Source organism: Marmota monax, unplaced genomic scaffold (assembly GCF_021218885.2).
Source record: "Marmota monax isolate L192 unplaced genomic scaffold, Marmota_monax_Labrador192_F-V1.1 WCK01_AAM20220418_F8-fsc00040, whole genome shotgun sequence".
Lineage (NCBI taxonomy): Eukaryota > Metazoa > Chordata > Mammalia > Rodentia > Sciuridae > Marmota > Marmota monax.
This window is the reverse complement of record NW_026692782.1, coordinates 15,166,898-15,187,019: the sequence shown is the minus strand read 5'-3', so window position 1 is coordinate 15,187,019 and position 20,122 is coordinate 15,166,898. Positions and strand designations below refer to the sequence as shown.

Here is a 20,122-nt window from a genome sequence, read left to right as displayed (position 1 = left end):
GTTGTTTGGCATCTCTAACTGAAGCGTCTGAAAAGTCAGTATCCAGAGAGTTCTTGGCTTAACAGGAAAATACCCCTGAAGGATTAAGGCTGGGGACTCTCTTACATCCTTATCTCAGTATAAATTAGTTTTTTAACCAACTTCTTGTCTCATCCTCTCTATCAGCTGTCGTGAAAACATGGGTGTTTTGAGTGTGATACCATGGTGAGCGAGCTCTGTCATTAACATAGACCAAACATATGTGTGTCTTTCCACAATGTCAGAATTTAGTGAATAATAACAAATTCCAGGGCTACACCACCTTCATCAGAGACAATTCACTGAATCCTTGTGGGTCACCTGGTGGTCAGGCAGGGCAATCACAGGTTCTTTTATTCCAATCTTGATTTCTAACATCCAAACCACACCACACTTTACACAATGATACACATGTAGGTCACAGAAAGGCCAAGGAAGGTTTAAGACAGACACAGGTTTCCAAGCAGAGGCAGAGAGCAGATAAGAATGCAAAGAATCACTGTAGGTGGTTAGATAAGATCATGAACCAGCCAAAGAACTTGTTCGGGACACAGAGCCAGCAAAGTGCTGGAAAATCAAAAAAATCAGACAAAGTGCTGGCATGTATTCCAGGCCAAGGACAAGAGGATGGCAGTTTCAGAGTGTCAGTTTGGAGTGGGCCACGTGTGATTGTCACCGGCAGAGAAACCACACTCTGCTGAAGCCCGAGGACAGAGATTCAGAGGTTCATCTCTGTAGAAATTTTCCTAGGCAATGCCTGTGACAGGTGACCAGGTGACAGAGTCAAGGTGCTGCTGTGTCCAGTCTCAGGGTGCTCCTCCTTTCATGGGCCTCGAGTGAGGGGGCTGCTTCATTGCATGGTCTGGTGTATTCGATAAGCACAGGAGCCTGGTTTTCCCAATGAGTTTGATTCATCCATACATCTAGGTGCTTCTGATTAATTTGATGAGCCACAGGTGGTCATTTTTATCAGCATGATTAGTTTACTTATCAGTTGGTGCCTCATGGTTGTGCTAGGCAGGTGGTGGTTGTTTCCTTGTACAAACAAGGTGCAGAGTCATTCCATCTCAGCACTGAAACTCAAAATGGAGTCGCTCAGGGCAAGCTGCTGCTTTACTAGATGAAGTGACACAGGTTTCGGCACAGCCCCCAAACCGCTGTTCTGTGCATCCTGGAGTAGCTCACAGGAGGGCACAGCCTGCCCTCCACAGGTGCAGAGAAGGGAGACCCTCTACTTACCTCTGGGTTAGCCAGACCTGCAGTTGGGGACACAGGCAGAGAGGGAGGAAAGGGGGTGGGAGGAGGCCACCAGGAGGAGAGGGTGAGACTCGTCTTTGCAAAACCAGACTCTGTAAGCAGAGGTCCTTGGAGGGTCGTGGGAGATTCCAAAGCTCTCAAATCACTTCAGTAACATTCATATTCATAGCTCATATATATATTTTTATTTATTTTTTCCTGTTAACTGAAATTCGTCAAATAAAGAAAGTCTAGCTGTCTACTGGTATACAGAGTGACGAAATTTCCAGGCGAGGTGGTTTTTGCTACACCTGCTATCATGAAGCACAAGAAAAAGTGAAACAGGTTCCCTTAATCACATCGCTGTCCCTATTTGGAGGAATGACAGGAGATATATAGGCATCGTAATACAGGATGAATGCCTCCTACAGCTGACCATAGTCACGCAGAACCGGTTAACACTGACACTTTCTCTGCCTCTCAGGTGAAGTTGGAATGGAGCATCTTTCTGATTCAGCTTCCCTCAACAGTCGTCTTCATCTCTTCATCTCACCCTCTTTCCCCAGAAATCCATGGCTCTGATGTATTTTAAGATTCCATGAAAAAACAGTCAAATCAGACGGTCTCATTTCAAATCCCAGCCCTACCTTACTGTCTGAATGACCTGAGTTATTTGAATTCTTTAAGCAACAGCTTCTTCTCTTGTAAAGTAGGAATATTAATAGGTGTCCCATTCTTCCTGTGTCACTTGAGGATGACTGAGTTGTATGTCATGAGTTGAACCCCCACTTGGCTGGAGCTAAAGAACAAAACTTCCTCATGTGTTTTTTTAAGTCAGCACCCACCATCTGTGCACGTGCGTGCCTGTGTGTGTGTGTGTGTGTGTGTATGTTTCCTCGAGACACACAAAACTCAGCAGGAATCATGCTTCAGTGGTACGTGCTCACATCAACCCCAGCACCATTCTGGCTCTTTGTGGGCTCCACGGTATGTAGGTTGCTGTTCCACTAGATTCCAGCGCTCTGTTTGCCAGAGGAGCTTGCAAGTGTGCCCAGCAGATTGTCGTGAGTCTGAAGGGTCCACATCACAGAGAGGGAAAGAAAGACATAAAATCAAGACGGTCAGAAAAAGGTTGTGTGTGTCCATTAGAAATTATCATTCAGCCTTTATTCAGGAAGAAAACGTGAGGCCCACAGGTATGTTGAGACTGTCCCAAACCCGCTCACCCCGGTGTGCATAGAACTGTAATTAAAGGTCAAGGGAAGAAGGAACAGGAGTTGGGAGTGAAGAAGGAAAAGGAGGAGGTGCAGGGAGGGTCCTGGTGTTCTTCCACAGCCCATCCAAGAGGAACGGAGAGGGCTGTTTGGGGTCTCATGATCCATGCGGTTCCTTTGCTGGGCACTCCTGGGGGTCTGGGAGTGGCCGATAGGGCACACTGGGCCAGGAGGGCTGCAGGCCTGTGCGCGATCAAACTGACCTGATAAAAGAATCCGTGAGACTGTTTCCACTTTAGGGCCCCATGGTTTTGTCACTGTGCTGCGAAGGGTTCTGTGTGGTTACTGTGCAAGATGTAAAGGACCAGGCCTGATTCCCACAGTGCACATGAATGGATAAGGTTTGAGTAGGTAGAGAGGAAAGAAAAGGGCATTGAAAGGGGAATTTAAGACACAATGACTCAACCAGAGAGGACCAAAAAAAAAAAAAAAGAGAGAGAGAAAAAGTGGTGGTGAGTCGGGCTAGATTAATAAGAAGAAGAAGCAATAATGCTCTAAAGCTGGTTAAGCCAGGGACTGGGGGGACCCTGATGGTCAAGCAAATGACAAACATTAGGAGTCACAGGGAACACTGAGAAGGCAAGCCGACTGTAGCATCAAAGGCATCAACAGGAAGAACGGTTGAAGGTCGCTGGCCATAAGCTCCCAGAGCCAATATTTTGTACAGTGGGGGTTTTCATCAAAGTACAGAACTCCAGCATAGAGGAGGGAGGGAGGGAATTCTGAACCATGTCCCATCTGCATCAGAGTAAAAGGTGGCTCCAAGGAACCAATCTGTTGTGTTGTTGTGTTGTGTTTTGCTTTGCTTTTGAGAAAAAAAGTAAAAGATGTTTTATTGCTTTGCTAGCAAAGGAGAAGCACAGGGGACTCCTGTTGCAGGGGCTCTGATTCTGCCCATCAGGGGGAACAGAAGGCTTTTAAAGAGCTGATTCAAAGGCTACCTTCCAGGTGTGCCCTGATGCTGTCATGATTCACTTGTTAATTTGAGAGATGTCTTAGACCTTCTGGTGCCATCCCCGAAATCTGAATTATTCATTCCTAAGGACAGATATCTCAGCCTAGGATGGGGAAGGAGGTTATCTGTTATTTCCCACCCCATGCATAAACACCCCCCAGATTAACTAAGCGTGGGTCAGCATGAGAGAGGGAAAGAAAGAGAAAGAAACATGTCCATTTTAAAAATAAGTCCCAGCAACACAGCAGCAAGGACTATATTCAAAGCATGAAGTAGACCACTGTTCCATTTCCCCACAGTCAATTCCCACCTTACATTTCTATGAAAAATGGGCAATGATATCCCCAAGCCGCTTCCTGCTGAGGGAGGGGGAAGGTGACCTACAGTCCTTGTTCTATCAGGTGGGGCATGGACTTACAGGTGTCCAGCATCAGGGCAGTGCATAGTCCATGGTGGCTGTTGGTAGGAGATAGACAAGGCATACCTAGGGCAGGGATCATGCTAGGACAGCAGTAAACGAGACAGCAGAGCATTACTTTGTTTTTTGTTTTTTTGCAAACAATTAGCACAAAAGCAATTAGTATTTCAGCCAGTCTCTGAAAACCAAGAAGATAGTAACTCATTGAAGCTTCAGGTGGGACCCAACATACCTTCAATCTGTGAGTGGAGGCCACTTTGTGCTTTAGGAATGTTACCAGAGTCATTGGAAACATCCACAATATTTAGTTTTTATAATGGCACGTGTCCCCTTGAACTGTAGTTAAAATATCTAGTGTCAACTGATTTCTGTAAAATAACTTGCTCATGATCATCACCTCTGTGTTTAGTAGAGAGATCCCTTTAACTGTGTCATTTAGGGCTCTCTTGGTAAAGCTAGTTAGGGCTTTTGTGTGCCACATCACATTGTTTAGACCAATCTGAGGGAGAAATATCAGGGTTAAGTCATCACACAAGAGAAAAACAGATCGGGTTTATCTATGTAGGAGCTTAGGAAGATTTGTTGGTCAATGAGATCAGGCTCGAATTGACTCCGGAAAAATTTGTGACTCTGGAGTCCTTTGTGATAGTTATTATTAGGCACTCCCAAAGAACCAGATTTTAAAATGGATTATTCAAGTAGATTCCAACTTGTTTCAAAATTCAGACAAAAATATTTGTCTTAACCAGTATTTAATATTTCATTACTCAAGTCTTCACAGGAACCACCCAGTGATATTCCATCACTGACAGAGCTGATGTCACCTTGTCCTTTGGGCCTGCTGTCATATTGATGGCCACACATGGGCCACATAAGAATGGTCTTTGAGGATATGACCAAGAGGTTTCTGGCAAATGTGATAAACTCTGATGCATCAGGAATCTTCTAAACATTCAAAAAATATAAAAAGATGCATATTGGTTTGTTTTCCTAGTCACTTGGCCTATTGAATTGCAAATAATATATGTATGACTCTGTGTGTTTTCTTCCAGGGTCTTTCTTTCCTGATTTCAAACCCTCCGAAACAGTTTTTAAAATAGTATTTTGGCTTGGATACCTAAACAGCTGCATCAACCCTATCATCTATCCATGCTCCAGTCAAGAGTTCAAGAAAGCCTTCCAGAATGTCTTGAGAATCCAGTGTCTCCGCAGAAAGCAGTCTTCTAAGCACACCCTGGGCTACACCCTGCATGCCCCCAGCCAGGCCCTGGAGGGGCAGCAAAAGGACATGGTCCGCATCCCCGTGGGATCCGGGGAGACCTTCTATAAGATCTCCAAGACGGACGGGGTCTGTGAATGGAAATTTTTCTCTTCCGTGCCCCACGGATCTGCCAGGATTACAATGCCCAAGGACCAATCAGCCTGCACCACGGCTCGGGTGAGAAGTAAAAGCTTTTTGCAGGTCTGCTGCTGTGTGGGGCCCTCAGACCCCAGCCTTGGAGAAAACCACCAAGTTCCAACCATTAAGATCCACACCATCTCCCTCAGTGAGAATGGAGAGGAAGTCTAGAGGACAGGAAAGGTCAGAGAAAAGGGGTGACCCTAGGCTCCCTCCCCACTTCCCACACAGAAGGCCACTCACCCTTCCTGCAGGACAAGAGGGCACCATCCAACACAGGCCCATCTGGGAATGGGGTGGGGGAGGAGACCCAACTCATCAGGCAGCAGGTGGGTCTCATGGAAGAGGCAGGATGTCTCACCACCACCTGGTTCAAAATGAGCCAGATGGCATTTCCCCCAAGCTAATATCTCTCAGTCATTTTCTGAATCTGCTTTCCACAACTGGCCCTTTCAACGAAAAACACCATGGGAAACAGAATTTCATACACAATCCAAAAGACTATAAATATAGGATTATGATTTCATCATGAATATTTTGAGCACACTCTCTAAGTTTGGAGCTATTTCTTGATGAAAGTGAGGGTATTTTATTTTCAGGCTAAACCTACTCACAGCCACATTTGACATTTATGGAGACACAGGGCCGAGAGAGGAAGAACCGTAAGATGGCGGCCAATACCCGGGCACGTTCTTTTAGATCGAGTTTTAAAACTCCATCATTTCTTATACAACGAGTTTCTCAACTTGGGTGCAACTGGACAGTGAGATTTACCCTTGGCTGCACTTTGGATATTGTTCCTTGTCCCCTAAAGGGACATTCATGTCTCAGAATGAGACAGATACACATTCTCTGCCATTGGGCTTGGAGAATATGGAAAGAACCAAGCAGGAAAAGCAGACTTTTCCCAAGAGACATGAGGCTCAGTTTTGCAAGTTAACTACTAAGGACAGAAATCCTTCCAGAAGCTCCCAGATTAGATGAAAGAAAGCTCCTTCTGCAACATTTAAATATCAAGAAGTTGGGGTGGGTGCTCATTTCCTCCTAAGGTAAAGATTGCCAAATTACTCCACAGCATTTTTGATGTGGCCTAAAAAGACCTTTCTTGACAAATCACTTACCTTTTCCAGAACTCCAATTTGAAAATACAGAGCTCATTCTCTTTTGACTTCCATTTCTTTTTATCTGCTTGCCAACTGCATATTGAGGTGAGGTTTACCTGGGTTGTATTGGAATGAGCCCAAGGTCCAGGTATATCCTTCCTGAACTTTGAAAGACACTAATGCTCAGCCTTGAACATGGAATGACTGATGGCCAAAGAACTGCCCAGAGCATGAGTTTGCAAACATTTTTGACAAAAACCCATCTATCCTGGTAAAAGATCCAGTAGCCTATTCAATTTCATCTATGCCTGCTTTCTGCAAGAACCTGGGGAGCATGCTATTTTTCAATTATATAAACACCGAATTTTGACAAACCTTAATAACTCAGATGACTGCTAATGACGGAGATGGTAACCATATGTAAAAATTCAAATATGCCTGTCATTCCACATTAAGAACTTAAAAAGTAGGATTTAAGAATTCCAGAGCAGGTTGAAGGGGATACGTAAACTTCCAGCAAGGCTATGGCCCCAGTATCTTTCTCTTCCTTCCTTGCTGCAAGGTGCTCGTTTCCTTAAATCTTTCTCAAAGGCGACTCTCTTTCCACGCTGCAACGGATGGTCTACATGCATGTGGGTTGGGGCTTTGTGGTGGGTTGTGTTTGGATTTTGAGTAGGACTGCTTCCTCGGTGTTATTCTGCCTAGAGTCCTCTGATTGTCCAGAGGGACGAATATTTGGCCTTGTGTTCAGAACTTGGATTCTGGCACTTAGAAGTTGGCTGGATTTTTAGACTCTCCTGGTCCTCTCTGCATGTCCCATAATGCTTCTACCAGATGTGTCCTTTGTATTCTCAAGGCAGGCATTAGGGAGAACTGGAATATGCAGGCCTCACTAATTTCTGCCTTGATAGGAAAGATAAGCCCTGTTGTCCAGAGAGCTTCTTTCAGATTCTGAATTGGGGGTGGGGGTGGGGGTCATCACGCTTGGCCCTGGTTTCCCCTGCAGGAAGGGTATCCTCATAGATAATCACTTTTCTTCAGCAAAATGTTATCCCATGTTAGAGATGATCTTTTAAACACTTTTACAGATAAATCTAAATTTTAGATATGGGAAAATGAAGAGCACCAAAAAGTCAGCATGCCACTTTCAATCAAAGTAAACCCCTAAGAAATCTTTTGACCATCAGATAAAAACCATGACAATTGTATTCATGTAAAGTTATCCATAAATAATTGTCTGCTCCACTGTTCTCCAGCACCACTCTCTCTGTGGAGGCAAACTTTTCATGTTTTTTTTTTCTTTTCCCATAGCATGATAACTGGTATAAACATGCCAAGAATTGGTAATGTCACCCAAAAGTTAGTAACAATGTGGATTAAACAATACACAAGTTATGTTTTACTCATCCACAAAAATATCTGTACTTTTAAGCATGCCAAAAATTATCTAAAATTGTTACAGCTAAACAAATGATTGTCATATTTATACTCATATGTTTACTGTTTCTATTTGGAGTGGGAGGAATTTACCCAGAGTAACAGTGGTTACAATGTTTTCTCCAATGTGTTATAAAAAGCAGCTGCTCTGGGATTGTCCCGACATCACAAGAATCGATGTTGATGTCGCATGGGAGAGGCGAGATGGGCCTTGATTCTGCAGATCATATTGCATGCGTTGAAAGGGTCCTTGAAGTTCTTTATTCAAAAATTTCCCCAGACTATTTGCAAGGGTTTCAGAAGAGCATTTTACTCACCCTCCTTTTCTTCTCATTTGCTTCTGGGGCGAGACCTGCATAGGTCCTCATACCCACACTTTTTTAATATGGTTACTTGGGATTGACTGCAAATTAACCTTGGCAAGTAGACTACCAAATCTCCAGTGCAGCCAAGAGCAGGTCATCATCAGAAATTTGTATCTACAATTCCATCAGACCACACCACTTTTTTAGGGTTGATTATCTAGAATGTTGTTCAGACCTTGCAAGAAGGGACAAGTATACCAACTTGGGAGAAGATGGGCACATGAGAGAATGCAGAAGAGGCTTCATAGGCCAAGAATGGAAAACACAGTCATGGCCAGGACACCCACTGGGAGGTGTGTTGAAGTTATTGATTACCAGCCGTGGTTCATAGGAACACTCTGGAAGTGTATTTTTTTTGAGAAAAATGAATGTAAACAGATCCATTGCTTACTCTCACGTGTATTCCAACTTTTTTTTTTTTAATTTTGTTTTGAGTTGGAGAAAAGGGAAGGGATGATAGGTTTTCCACCATGAATTGCAGAGAATGTGTTGAGCATGGGAAACTCATGGATGCCACTGTGAGAGAAGGGTTCAGAATGGTGATTGCCAGGTTGCCAGAGACCCAGGCAATCTGAGGCACCCATTGGCAGCTGTGCTACTTGCTAGATGGCAGCCCCCTGCCTCTGGATTTTCTTTCCCATATGAAAGCAGCACATCACAACCATCTTGGTCTCTCCTCTCTTCAATGTGCACCATCATGCAGATCTTCTAGCTTCAGTGGGTCTCTTGGTCATGGCCTGGGGTGAGAACATTTGGGGAAACTATTTGCTTGGGCAAGTAATCATTCATCCTTTAATGACAGCTACTTAGTCACAGCTGGACAAACATTCTCAGTTGCTTCTGGGGCGAGATCTGCACAGGTCCTCCTGCCAAAAAACGCTGCCTCTTTATGTGAACATTTGTTGATGTATTTAAGGACAAGAGCTCTGCTCATCAACAAAGCGGGGAGGGGTGGCAATCAAGGGGAAGTCAAGCAGGTGGAAGGCAAATCTCCTAGAAAAAGCCAGGGAAGGCAGAGGTGGCACACATGGAGACATCAGAGCTGTACTCACTCGACCCTCTGATCTCTTTTACACTACTGGGACTTTTAACCATGAAACCACCTGTACACAGCTCCCGACGAGCCCAGTTGGAACACTGTTGCGCCTGCTCCGTGTCTACAAACTAAGCTGTGGAGCAGGGCTGAGTCCACCATCTTCCAAAAGCAATGGCAGCAGTGGCCTCTGGCCCTTCAAAGTCCCTGCAAGATGAGTGAGTGGAAATGACTGTCACCCAGCTGAGCCAGGAAAACAAGTTACGATGTCAGCAGAGGACCCTGGCCCCTTGCCCGCGTTGCCATCAGCACAATCTTATTTTTGATCCCCAGACCCAAATGTCATGTGGGTGGACTGGGAATCGCTGCATCTGCTCTGGGTAGGACAATGTCATTTCTTCTTCACCACTGCAGCCGGATTATGGGTTCTCCCACCTGCAGGGAAGGCTGCAGGGTGGCAGGGGGGCTGAGGGGCAGGGCGTTTAGTGGTGTTTTGCTGCAGCTAAGAAGCAAGGAACTGCCGTTAGGCTGGAAGCTTGCTCATTTCAAGAGGCAAAATGATTCCTTTTCCTTTCCCTGTGGCTCAGGAGTTTCTACATTATCTCCCTCCATATCATGTTCAGTGTGGACATGTTATAATCTGGAAATAATTTTGGCCAGACTAGGAAAGCCACAGACTTCATTAGGTAAAAAAATCTTAAAGCAGTTGTATACTGTATTTAGAGAAAAATATGCCGAGGGCATGGGCCTATTAGACAGCCTGAATACAGCAGGTGCATTTGAATGTGAAAGAGAAGACGTGAAGACTGAAAAGCCCAATGTGAGTTTCTTATTTTCATCCATGACTTTGCTTTTTATTTGTCCAGGTGATTTCTCTTATGTGGGGACATTCCCATGTGGCAGAAAGAGAAGCAAGGGCTTCACTTGGCATATGAAGAAATAGGGGAGTGAGCCGAGGGGTTTCTTTGAATATCCCCATATTCAGCCTCCACCTCCTTTTTCAACGACACCTCCATGTCCCCGAGGTCCACAACCTCTAACTTTCCTGTTTTGCCCCTCCATCTCTAACCCATAATTCCAGCTGTGTTGGCACCTGCTCCCCTGCTCTCTCTGGCAGCACAGTATCATCCCAGGGGCCAAGTGCAGGTTTGTCCCCGTTTCTCTCCATGGCTACCAGACAGGACATGTAATTCTGCTCCTTCTCCCTAGCTAGAACACCACGGAGTTAAGGAAAAGTTAGGAAAGGAGGCTCTTGGTTTGCTCAATTTGGTGGCATGTAAGCCACAGTCAGCAATGACTGTCACCATAAGGTCCTCAGGAACACAAAGTTCCCAAAGGGAATCACGGGAACACTCCTACTCCCAGTGAGCCTGCCAGTCACTGCGGACACTGATGGTCAGCAGCAAACTACCTCCCTGTGCCAAGCACTAACTTGGCATGAAAATCACAGAGAGGCACAGACAGCTCCCAACTTAGGAGCTGGATGGGTTCCAAGTTCACCTGCCTAGAAATCAAGAATGATTTTCCAACAGGCATTGTTACACATGGGGAGGGGAGGGCTGTTCCCAGATGAACCAAAAAATAAAAGTCTATTTAATGTTCACCAAGACTTGGCAAACTTTTTCTGTAAACAGCTAGTTAGTAAATGGTTTAGGCATTATGAGTTTTATGTTCTCTATCACACGTATTTCTCTGTTTGGACTTTTTGGGGGTAGGGGAGATCATCCTTTAAAAATGTAGACCCATTCTTAGCTTGAAAAAAAAAAGGTGTGGGCCAGATTTAGCCCATGAGGATCAATTTGCCACCCAGCACAGCTTCCAGCACAGTACAAATAATAGGAAAGAGTTTGGGGTGTTCAGCATATAAACATTTTTTAAACATGTCATTCATTGACACATCTCCACTTAGCTAAATCAATGCTCCCAACCTGCATGAGTTGCTAGTCAAAGTGACAAGTTCAGGTCCCAGGGTGATTTTCTGAGCAGGTGCAAAAAGCAGAGGTGAGACCCTCTGCACTCCCTCACTGTCCCTCACAGAGCAGACAGGTCCACAGGAGCCCAGGTGAATGGGTTTCTGGCTCAGCCCTTCACCTCCTGGGCCTGACTCAGAGAACAGCCACAACTACATGCCCCTTGACCAAGGCTAACCTCAAATTCCTCCAAGCCCTTGGAAACTACTAAAGGGAAGGTCCACAGAAGTCTTTGGGGGCCACACTTGGCTCCTTGGAGAGTCCTCCTGACCACAGTGCCCTGTACCGGGGCATTTGCAAGCCCTGCCTGGAGCTCACTGAGAGTCATGGGGTACAAACGGAGGACATCTGCCAAAGGACAAGCAGAAGGAGGAGCTCTTCTTCTCCTCTTCTTTTTCCTGTTTTTTCTTTTTTCTGTAAGTCAGGGGTCCCCTAACTGGGAAAGACGTGGTGTTGCTATGGGGAAATGTAGCTGGCCCTCCCAGGCACCAAAGCCAGGTTCCGAGCGAGGTGTGTGCTGGGGAGCACCCTGCCCTTCCCTCTCCAGCCCTGGGGGGTGCTGAGGGGCAGAAGGACATTCCCAATTGGAAATAAGCTCTGTGCTCATGGCGCCCGGTAGGGTGCCTGCAGTGCTGAGGAGATGCCTTCACTGGGCCTGGGTGCAGTGGGTGCAGAACTGCTAGAGAAGGACCTGGAAACATTGGGGCTCTTTTAATGACACTGCTGCCTCCTTTGAGTACAAAAGGGGAGCTTTGGATGAACACTGTGCGGCAGGGGCCCTTCCCCCTCCCCTGCTCTTGATCTTGCCTTTCCCAGCCTCCTGTCCTGTCCCTTCCTCTGTCTCCATAACTCCACCCTGAACTTCCTGCTGACTTTACTGACCACGTGAGATGTTGGGGTAGGCACCCTTCTCCGTGGAATGTTCTGCTCTGGGTGACAGGACGGGGCTTCCCTGAGTAACAGCCCTGACTCAGTGAATTCTGGTCCCTGCAGCCTCCCTGCCCAGGGCGGGGGACCTGTCCACAAAGGTGAGGACGTTCTCAAGGCCCCAGTCCTCAAGAACATTCACCCTCTCCTTGTATTGCTGTCTCTCTGGGCTTACACTGTTGGTTCCAATGAAGGTGCCAACACTGTGTGTGGCCACGTGTTAGAAAACAGCTGGTGGTCAGAGTGGTTCCTGGTGTTGCTGACCACACTCCCGGGGTGGGCACCTCTTCTGTTGCCAGTAGTCGCCGCTCACTGACAATTCAGACGTCTTGAACTGAGCCTCGCAAAGTCACCTTCTGTCCTCTTGCTCCTCATCTTTTGTCTCTTGCCTTTAATGTTTCTTTTCTGTTGGATTTTCCCTGGGGCCTTCGAGGCCTTAATTCATCCTATAAAGTAAACCTGGCTCCTTTAGCATTGGGCACAGGAGGCACACCCCAGGCAAAACCGTCAGCTGGGCAGAGATGTTCTTCCCTTCTGGGCTCTGCTTCTTCTTCCTGTCCCCACCAGCTCATCTTTGACTGGGACTTCTTCACTCCCCTTGTCCTTGCATTGGGAACTTTTCTGCCCCAAGAAAAGAGTCCCCTCCCACCGAGTGTGTTCCGGCTTTTGCTGCCATGGCTCCATGCATCTTTAGACCCCCGTGTTCGTCCAGACCCATCATTACAAAGCACTGCAGACTGGGTGGCTGCAGCCAGACGTCTCCTGTCCTACTGCTCTGGAGGCTGGAAGTCCAAGGTCAAGGCATTAGCAGGTGGTTTCTTCAGAGGTCTCTCCCTGTCTTACGCCGTCTGTGCATGCACAGGTCTCTGTCCCAACCTCCTCTTCTCATCAGAACACCAGGCTTATTACAGCAGAATCTACCCTCATGACCTCCCTAAAGACCCTATTTTCAAACACAGTCCTGGTGTGAGATAATGGGGGTCAGGGGTTAGGATTTCAATAGGAATTTGGGAGGCACTCAGCTCACCCATATGAACCTTCCCTGCTCTCTTTCTTCTAATAACAACAACAACAAAAAGTATCCATAATTCTTTTCCCAGATCAGAAGGTCAAATTTGGCCCTTTCTGATTACCCCAACCCCTCCCCAAGTTCTTACACCAATTCTCTGTAAAATATATTTGTCAATTAATCGTGCACTGTATTTTTAAAATCCATATCTATTTAGTGTACTTTAAAATGTGAATTGCATACACTGTGCATATATAAGTTCTGTCTACTCAACTAGATAAAAACTCCTGGGGAGCATGAATAGCCATGTCATTTAATTGGACTAAGACCCCCAGTCCCAAGTAGGCAAGGAGAGAGAAGAGTAGACTAGGGTCTGGAGACCAGGCCCATAGGGACATGGACATACCCCGGAAGGCCCAGGGAAAAGGTTGAGGATCCTGGGGTTTCTGAAAAGTTATAGTAAAGCCATCACAGTGGTGCATGCCTTTAATCCCTGTGGCCTGAGAGGCTGAGGCAGCAATTTAGTAAAGCCCTAAGGAACTTAGCAAGACCCTGTCTGTAAACAAAATATATAAAAAGGAATGGGGATGTGGCCCAGTGGAGAAATTAGGTTCAATCCTGGTGTTAAAAGAAAATATTTAAAAAAAAAATCATAGTAAGATCCTAATTAAGGGGAAGATCACAGCCGTGGAGACTCACAGGCCAGCAGCCACCTCAAGTCAGGGGATAGATGATCACCCCAGAGACACCGGCGCCCAGGAAAGCAGAGCCCCCTCCCTGAATGTGCAGACCCCAGACCCTAAGGGCAAGGTGGAGTCAAGGACCAGCTGCAGTCCAGTCCTGAGAACCAGATCTGGGAGGACCTTCGGGAGCCTGTGGTCAACCCAGGCCTTCCCAGTCTCAGGTGGATTAAGGGTATGTCGATGGGACCTGCCCGACTTCAGGATTGGCTTGGAAAATGGGTACCCAGGGTGGCTTCTGCAGGGTCTTGAAGCACCTTGTGTGCCCACCTGGCCTTTCTTGTGAAATTCTCCTATTTCTGTTTCATCAGCCTCCTGAGCTATTGTGGACATATTCCTTGCCCTCCCAGCTCCACCTGACAGCCACAGAGGGATATCTCCTCCTCTGCCCTGGTTCCCGCTGAGAAGCGGAGGGCATTTATCCTCATTAGGAAGACTCAGGGTGCTGACACACAGCATCTCCTGGCTGGCGTTCTGCACAAGAGACAAGGCTGCTTGGGTTTCCCCTCCCCCCCCCGTCCCAGGGGACTCTGAGATTGCAATTGTTCCTCGTCCCCCAATATCAACAGCAAGGAAGCACCCCTATTGCTAGAACAACACCGCTCATCAGCGTTGGTCCAATCTAGAAATAAGGGAAAGAAAAGTCACATGAAAAGCCAGGGCCAACAGAAGAATTCAGTGTATTCAAGCCAGATGCCACCCAAATACAGGGTGGCATGCCTGTAGCGAGCGCTTACTGATTTATCCACTTAAAGAAAAATTGTCTTTCTCCCCTAACCTGGGTCTGCATCCTTTAGCTCAACCTGGCCTCACCTCTCACCATTGCCATCGCCAGGGTTGGTGTTCATCAAACACCAAGCATGGGGTGAGGACTTTTTGCCCCCCAGTGTCTTCCCTTCCCAGGGCCCTGTGTCATATGGGAGAGGACAGTGGTGGTAAAGAGCAGAGACGGAGGTGACGTTGACAAACGGTAGGGGAAGGAGCAGTTTCAATTTACAAATAAGGATGCCCAAATTCCAACCAACAAGTAGGGTAGCTATTAAAAATATGCTAGAAAGCATTTTTATGAGCAAAACATACCAGCATTGCAAGTATTTAAGTAACAATTTATTGCCAGTTTTCTACAGACCTTTTTTTAAAAGAGATAAACATTGATTAGAAAATAATTGAATTAAAAAGTGGAGTCCCATGCTGGCTGACCCCTCGATTTCAGCAGTTGGCAACCAAACATGTCACACAACCCCGATTCCTAAACTTCAGTGGAGAGCTGACATGGGCAGCCGGAGTTTCGCTTCCGACTTGAAAGCCCAAAGGAAAGTACTTGCCTTCTTCATAGGATGGGAAGGAAAACAACTATCTTTGTATCTGGGTGTAAGAAGTCCCAGCCGTTCGCTTTACAACATGTCCACACAAACTCAACCCAACCTTGCTGACAATGAAAATTCATCCCTAACACGCACCGATGGTGGGTCATACAGAGATAAGGCTTGAACTATACAAGCTCTCTTTTTGGAGCACCTGCTACATGCCAAGCCCCGTGCACACTGTGGGAAGGTGAGGAGCCAGATCTCACAGTCACATTCCCAAAGAACATTCTCACAGAGAACAGTGCATGAGAAGAGGAGGGCAGGGAAATCTGTATGGAGTCAGAGAAAGAGGGAAGATGGGAAAAGGGGGACTTGCCTGCCCTCCCCTGGGGCTCTCCTTGTGTGAGCTCTCTACCTGCGGAACCTGACCTCCCCTGCCCTCCCAGAGCCCATCACAGGAGGGCAACTAGAAGGATCTTGAGAGCAGTGTGGTGGGAAGAGCTGAGGACAGGGTCTCAGATCTGCCTTCCGCACTGTCTGCATCTCTCAGTGACCAGGCAAGTCTTTTGACCCCTCTGCCCCCGTGTCTCACCTGTGAACTGGGGAGCGGGTGAAGGTATGCAGGAAGATGCCTCATGTGCTGATAAAACCTATGAAATTCAGCAAGCCCCCAACACACGCCAGACACACTCTCTCCAGGTCCCCATTTCCCCTCCCAGTTGCTGTCCACCTAAGACGATTACAACACAGCTTACCTGTATCTTCAAGCCCTGAAAGAAACCACATGCAGGAAGAGAGAGGCTGGATCTCCCCCTCCTTTGCTCTTCATCTACTGCAGCTTTACCTGTTGCCAGAGGTTGATTTGCACTCACTGAACACTCACTTCTCTTTATCTAGGCAGGAAGTCACAAGCAAGCATGTGCCAACCTGGGGCGCTGACATGTCTAACTCAGGGTACTAAGCATCAGATTCTCGATTATCCACCTCCAGCTCCCATGCTATTTTATTTGAGTTGGAAATATTCCTCCCTGGATTTTTTTTTTTTTTTATCAGACTCCTGGCACTACTTTGAAGCTTTCCACCAAAATCAGGATTATAGACACCCAGAACATGGGAACATGGGACCGGGGCTGGCATGTGTTATCTTTCTCCCACCAGCCACTCACTGACATTAAGAAGCGTTTTATGTTCTTGCGGTTGTCCTGTGAAGGATGCTACATAAAATGCAGTCGTTCTAAAAAAGGTGTGGGTGTGAGTTTCCATAACCGACGTTATGGAAAAAAGAAGTTGTTTTGACCGCTGGAAGAAGGGACAAGATTTGACACAAAGCTGAGGTTTAGAATCATCTAAGGAGACAGGGCTGAGCACTTCCTGGTAAGTGTCAGAAGTGAAAGTTTACAAGAAAAAGCAGTCCCCCCCCCACCCCCCTGCAGTTGTGAACAGAGGGAGGTTTGATTTTGTGGAATTGAGCCCCTGTCCTGGGAACTCCAGAGCAATCTCACTTCTGATTTCAGACCTGCCCCTTAGGTCCAGGACTGTCGTGGAGCCTTGAAAGGGTCTGCAGGAAGCTTCTGGGCAGGGGGTTTAGCAGCAAAGTCCCCACCGAGCTCAGCTCAGCAGGGCTCCGTCTGATGGGGCATTCAGCTCTACCCAGAGGCTATCATTAGCAGGGACACAGCCACCATCTTCCTGCCAAATGGTCTTTTGTGACTCAGAACCTCAAACTTGCTTTAAACGGAGGAGAAAGTCACTTTCAGAGATGGGGTTCTTGGCCCAGCCCTCCTTTGGATAAACAGAGTCTATGACTATTTTGGTCCTCTGGGTTTTAAGAAGCAGCTGCTAAGATATGGCAAGAGCGAAGGGATCAGTGTTGGTCCAAATTAAAGTGAAGAGTTTCCAGTTCTTTCAGGGTTGGAGGGGAAAAAAAAAAGCTAGAGCAATATGTCACAGGGAACAGCACGTGGCTGGCCTGGAAAGGGGGAAATGAGCGCGGCTTCTGCTGAGATGACCCACCCCTTTCCAGGTCTGGCCTGCAGAAATGGATACTTCAGCTTTGGAGTAAGAATTCCCACTCTAAAAAACAGATAAAATTTTGATCACATTGATGCATGAAGCTTAGTATATTAAAAGTAGAATATGATTGTTTGAAGGTCAGTCCACGTTGTTTCATCAGGGGGCATTACCCCCATTACGAGGAATCAGCTCCCTGTCCATGAATTCCATCCTTCCTGCCTCATGAAGGGCATGCAACCCTGCCGTCATTCCTGCTCCCCTCTGAGCTTTAGAATCCTCCTCGGGAGCTGCCAGGTCTTGCTCTATCAATGCTCTGTCAAGTTTCATCTGACTGTAGCTCGAATCTCACGTAGGACTGAGGTCCCCGCTGGAACAATGGCCTGAGTTTGGAGATGTCAGCTTAGCAGAACTCCCCCTGCTTCTTCTTAGAAGGTAGATGCTTGTGTTTCCTGAGTGTCCCTCAGATTCTAGCACATCCACAGAAGTAGAAGAAGCCACACTACAAAACAAAATCGCCTTCTCCCAAAGCAGCTGCCATTGCATAAGGCTGCTCTCTCAGGCATTTACCCAGCCTGTAATACCCAGTGCAGACTGACTGTGCACCAGGACCTGGAGATTAACAATGGCAGAGACACAGTCCTTGCCTCAAAGCCCCTGCAGCCCATGGAGAGCACAGCCAAGCCAACAGGTACAGGAGCACGTGGCAAGCGTGTGGGTCAGTATCCATGCAGTGTTATAGAGACCTGGAGGATGGTGCCTCCCAGCCTCACTGGGGCTTCTCATGAATGGTAACCTTTAGTGGCATCCCTATAAAACAAAACTGAGTGGAGAGCAGAAGGTGTGTTGTTCCTGGCAAGGAAGGAACACATCCATGCCAAGGCCCTGGGTTTGGTGAATCTCAAGCATGTGCTGGGATTGCCCCCTCTCACTCTACCAGGAGGGGAAAAAAATCAGCCTTGCTGATCATGGTGGCCAGTCCCCGATACCTGTAGGAAAATTCACCTTCTTTCTGTTTTGAGGCTGAGGAAGAGCTCACTGGGTGAGTCTGTATGTACATAGCGAGCACAGGACTTCCCTAACAGAGCCACCGTGTTTGGCTTGACTGAAGATGGAAAGGCCTTGGTCTTCCAGTGGCCCGATTCTCTGTTCTTCAGGTTGAGCACAGCATTGCAGTGGGTGGCTGAATAAGAAAAGAAGAAAAGCTATTTCTTTCTCTTTGTGCAAATAAACATTGCCTCAAATGTGCTAATCCATAGAACAACCACACCATTTGGAAAATCGAACACAAGGCAATTCTGCATTATTAAAAGTGGAGGAATTATTTGCAGCAAGAAAACATTGTGCAAGGTGTTTTAAAAAAGAAAGAGTTCTGTCCTACAAAACAATGCAGGAGAAAATGGCTTCACAGAGGACCCCCCTGGTGGGCTTCCCTGTCCTCGCAGGTCAGCAGCTCTTGCTAAGGGGCTCCTGCCTAGCAGAGGTGGCTGGCAGCTCACTGCAAGGCAAATGCAGCAGAGGTGGTGGCAGAACAGAAGACTTGGAGCTGCACTCCGCCATCAGTAGCAGTTAGGAAGGATGTAACTTACTGGGGCGAAGGAAAGCAAAAGGCGAGGCTCATTTTCCCTGTGAAATTAAAACCGAAGTTGAGTGAACAAGACAGATGCATTTAAACTTGGACTCTGCGACACTTCCTGACTCTCTCCAGCTTTTCTGCTTGTATCCTCCTTAGGTCTGCTCAAAATACAAACCCAGCTTGTCCTCGTCGCCCGAGAAGTAGACGTGGGCTGGCTGGCTGATTTTAGCTGCTATGGTTTTCCTGTAACCTTTACAACTGTTGTGATAAGTGAGATCCCTGTGAGGTATGATGTCTAGCTGCACCGTGTTTGTGAGCCATGCCCACCCGCTCCAAGCTTGCTGTTCCGTCAGTCCAGCTGACAATCTCATTACCTTCCTTTCTATATTAAAAAAAAAAAAAAAAGTCTGAATCATACTGAGAGTTTGGTATGTGCTCTGTGCTATACGAGAGAGAATTCTCTCCTGCATCTGATTAATATGTTCATGTGTGTGAATTGTTATACTTGAATTATCTGCACCAATTGTATTAAGGCATATATCTGACACCCAGGCTGTCTACAATGGCTTCAAAACATTTTATTTCTTTTAAATGGACTGAAATTTGCTTGGAATGTGCTACTAAGTGTTCCTGAATTTTCTACATGCTATTTTTACAGGTTCATTTGTTTATAATGTGACATGGTGATCATGTTGGTTTTCTGTTCTATTTTTCTTTGAAGAAAATGAATGTACATATTTCAAAGCAAATGAATAAATTATTGAGAAACTATAAGGATCATGCCCATTGTTGAAAGTGAATTTATTTTATTTGTTTAATAAAGTGTTCAAATAACAAGAATTTATATTGTCCTTATTCATATGGATGCCATGTATTTAAGTGTTGTTCGATATTGATATATGTTCTCTAATAAAGTATTTAAGCCTCTTTATTTTTTTCATGTTTATTTTTTAGTTGTAGTTGTCAATACCTTTATTTTATTTATTTATTGTTATGTGGTGCTGAGGATCGGACCCAGGGCCTCACACATGCTAGGCAAGCGCTCTACCATTGAGCCACAACCCCAGCCCCTAAAGCCTCTTTCTTTAGACACACAATGTCCACGTGCCTCAGTCATGATGTGCTGTCACTGTGTCTGCTGAGACCCAGCCTTTGAGACAAAGAGAGTTGCTGTCTTCGGCCAGTTAAATAGGGCAAATGGGACATAGGTTGGTTGCATTCAAGACACAGCCAAGAACCAGAACACAACTGGGTCATCAGGGGTAGTTGCTGGTAGCAGGAGAAGGTGGGAGGGAAGTCAGACACGTGAACCTGTTGACTATTTTCAGGGTGGGGTTGTATTAAA

The 20,122-nt window shown here is 46.5% G+C and overlaps 1 protein-coding gene across 3 annotated transcripts in view; it reads left to right on the top strand.

Annotated features, from left to right (window-relative positions):
- The window catches only part of Adra1a (adrenoceptor alpha 1A), a 107,209-nt gene extending 87,505 nt beyond the window's left edge, over positions 1–19,704 (top strand). For all 3 annotated transcript variants that reach the window (XM_046447697.2, XM_046447698.2, XM_046447699.2), the window contains one exon: positions 4,954–19,704. In XM_046447697.2, the coding sequence (XP_046303653.1) occupies positions 4,954–5,471 (518 nt within the window). In that variant the 3' untranslated portion in view covers positions 5,472–19,704. The remainder of the gene's footprint in view (positions 1–4,953) is intronic.
- The last annotated feature ends 418 nt before the right edge of the window (positions 19,705–20,122 follow it).